The sequence below is a fragment of the Lactuca sativa genome, chromosome 3 (assembly GCF_002870075.4).
Source record: "Lactuca sativa cultivar Salinas chromosome 3, Lsat_Salinas_v11, whole genome shotgun sequence".
Classification (NCBI taxonomy): domain Eukaryota; kingdom Viridiplantae; phylum Streptophyta; class Magnoliopsida; order Asterales; family Asteraceae; genus Lactuca; species Lactuca sativa.
Window position 1 is genome coordinate 173481438 of NC_056625.2, and position 2235 is coordinate 173483672.

Sequence of the window (2235 nt, forward strand, 5' to 3'; positions counted from 1 at the left end):
TGAGGCATTCTTTCTTTTTATTTCTATGTTTGCATTACATTCATCTTTTCCAAGGTTGATTCTTGTTTTTTTCTAAGGACAAGAAAACATTTAAGCTTGGAGAGATTTGTTAGGTGCATAAGTTGCACCTTTTCATAGGCCTACATCATGTTTATTCATAGCATTACATTGCATTTTAGTATAACTTTACATGCATCTTACATTTTGGGACATTTTCGAGGATCAATCTACTTTTCACCATTTCGTGGATGTTTCAGGGTGATTTAAAGATTGGAGCATGCTTAGGATGTTCGAGGGAAGCTCTCGGTGAAGTTTTAGAATTTTCAGAGCTAAATACAAGAAATTGGAAAATCGGAAATTGGCCATTTTGGAGTCTATTACAAGGCCCGCGCTTTCGCAAGGCATACGTTACACGGGCGTGCTTTTGAAGCATTTAGCACTTCAGGACCATTACACGGCCTTGTAATGACAATGCATATGTTACATGGGCCCAGTAACGAGGTCTGATAGTTTCTTTTGACTTGCAACTTCCGATTAAAAGGAGTTTTCTGGGATCCTTCAAGGGGACTTCGATCAGAGACTTCAAGGGGCGGTTTTTGGGAGATCATATCTTCACTTAGCATTTTGGAAACACTTTTATTTGGATTTTGTAAGTTTGTTTGAAGATAAAAACTTGTTAAATTTATGTTTCGATTTAGCCATGTGTGGTTAACTTTTTTTATCATTTCCGGTTCTTGATTCTATTGTGTTTGTTTTTTAGATTGTAATTTGCACTAGATTTCATGTTTATCATTTAGTAATCTTTGATTTGATCTTTATCATATGTTTGATTTGCACTCAATTTCACTTGATCAATGGAATTAGGGTTTTTATTATTCTAGTTAGTCAAATTGTAAAATTCATATATGTTTTATGATTTGATGTTGGTAACAAGCACCTAATTGGTTTCAAGTAGAGCTAATTAGTGTAATCAAATATTAGATGTTCATATGCTCGAGCTTACAAGGAGTGTTGGACATTATTGGTAATGATTACAAGAACTTAATGTCATTTAATGATTCGATGCAGGAGCTTATTTGAATTGAATCAAGCAAATGAAGTTTTATTTGAAGAACATATTTTGATTAACTGTGTCATTTTCTCTTTTTTTAGCGAAAGCAACAACAACACTCACCCCTTGGACCAATGAGATTGTAAAACGAAATAAAGATACTTTTACTAATTGGGATGTTCGCATGATCTCATGTAAAAAATGAAAGGTCAAAAAGGGGAGACAAAACGTCATTTTTGATTTCCAACAAATGACCTGTACATGTGGGTATTGGCAACTTGATTGCATACCTTGTGGTCATGTCAAAAGAGTGATAACAGTCAACAAATACCAAGATTGCTCGTTGTATGTATTAAAAGTTTACCATACCGAAACATTGAGGAAAACATATGAGGAATCAGTGAACCCTTTTCCAAAGCCATCTGAATGGGAGATCCCCGATGGTTTGATGACTGTTAGGCCACTTATAATGGATAAACGTCAGCCAGGTAGGCCAACAAACATAGAACGCAATCCACCCCAAGACGTGGGTCCAAAAAGAAAAGAGTGTTCTACATGTGGTCAAGCAGGACACATGAGAAACAATTGTGCTCGAAGGGCATCTGGTAGTGGAGCAAGTCGCATGAAAATTCCTACTAAGGAGACGACAATTAATATTGGGCTTCTGCAAGTTATTCATAGAGCTATAACGCTAATTATGAATTAAAACTATCTTAAATTGAAGAGTTGTTAATTTATTTTATATTGTAATGATTTTATTAATTTTCTAAGATGTTGTTCTTATGCTTTTATATTGTAATTTGGTTTTAAAATCATAAGAGTAAATGAAGTTTTGTACATGATTTTTAAAAATACTTGGAAATTAACGGTAAACAAACATATCAAACTCAAAAAAATACATATAGCAAACCCAATACATGATAATCTTACAACAAATTTTTAACTAATAATTAACCTCAGGGAACTGCAATGAGTACTTCTCTATCTTGATTGTTATATATTCATCCCTAATTCTCATTTTATCTTCGAAACGATCCTTTTGCACCCTAAGATGTATCATCTCTGCATCCTTGTCAACAAACCATTTTCAGTCATTTTGATAATCTTCTTAGTCTTTTTGATCAATTCTTCATGCTCTTTGATTTTCTTTTTATTAATCTGTATCCATTCCCGAGCTTGTTTGC

General features: G+C 33.8%; 1 protein-coding gene across 1 annotated transcript; it reads left to right on the plus strand.

Annotated features, from left to right (window-relative positions):
• The first annotated feature begins 1301 nt into the window (after window positions 1-1301).
• LOC111885294 (uncharacterized) lies at window positions 1302-1757 on the plus strand. The gene has a single exon (XM_023881556.1). It carries the CDS (start codon window positions 1302-1304, stop codon window positions 1755-1757), a length of 456 nt encoding a protein of 151 aa, XP_023737324.1.
• The last annotated feature ends 478 nt before the right edge of the window (window positions 1758-2235 follow it).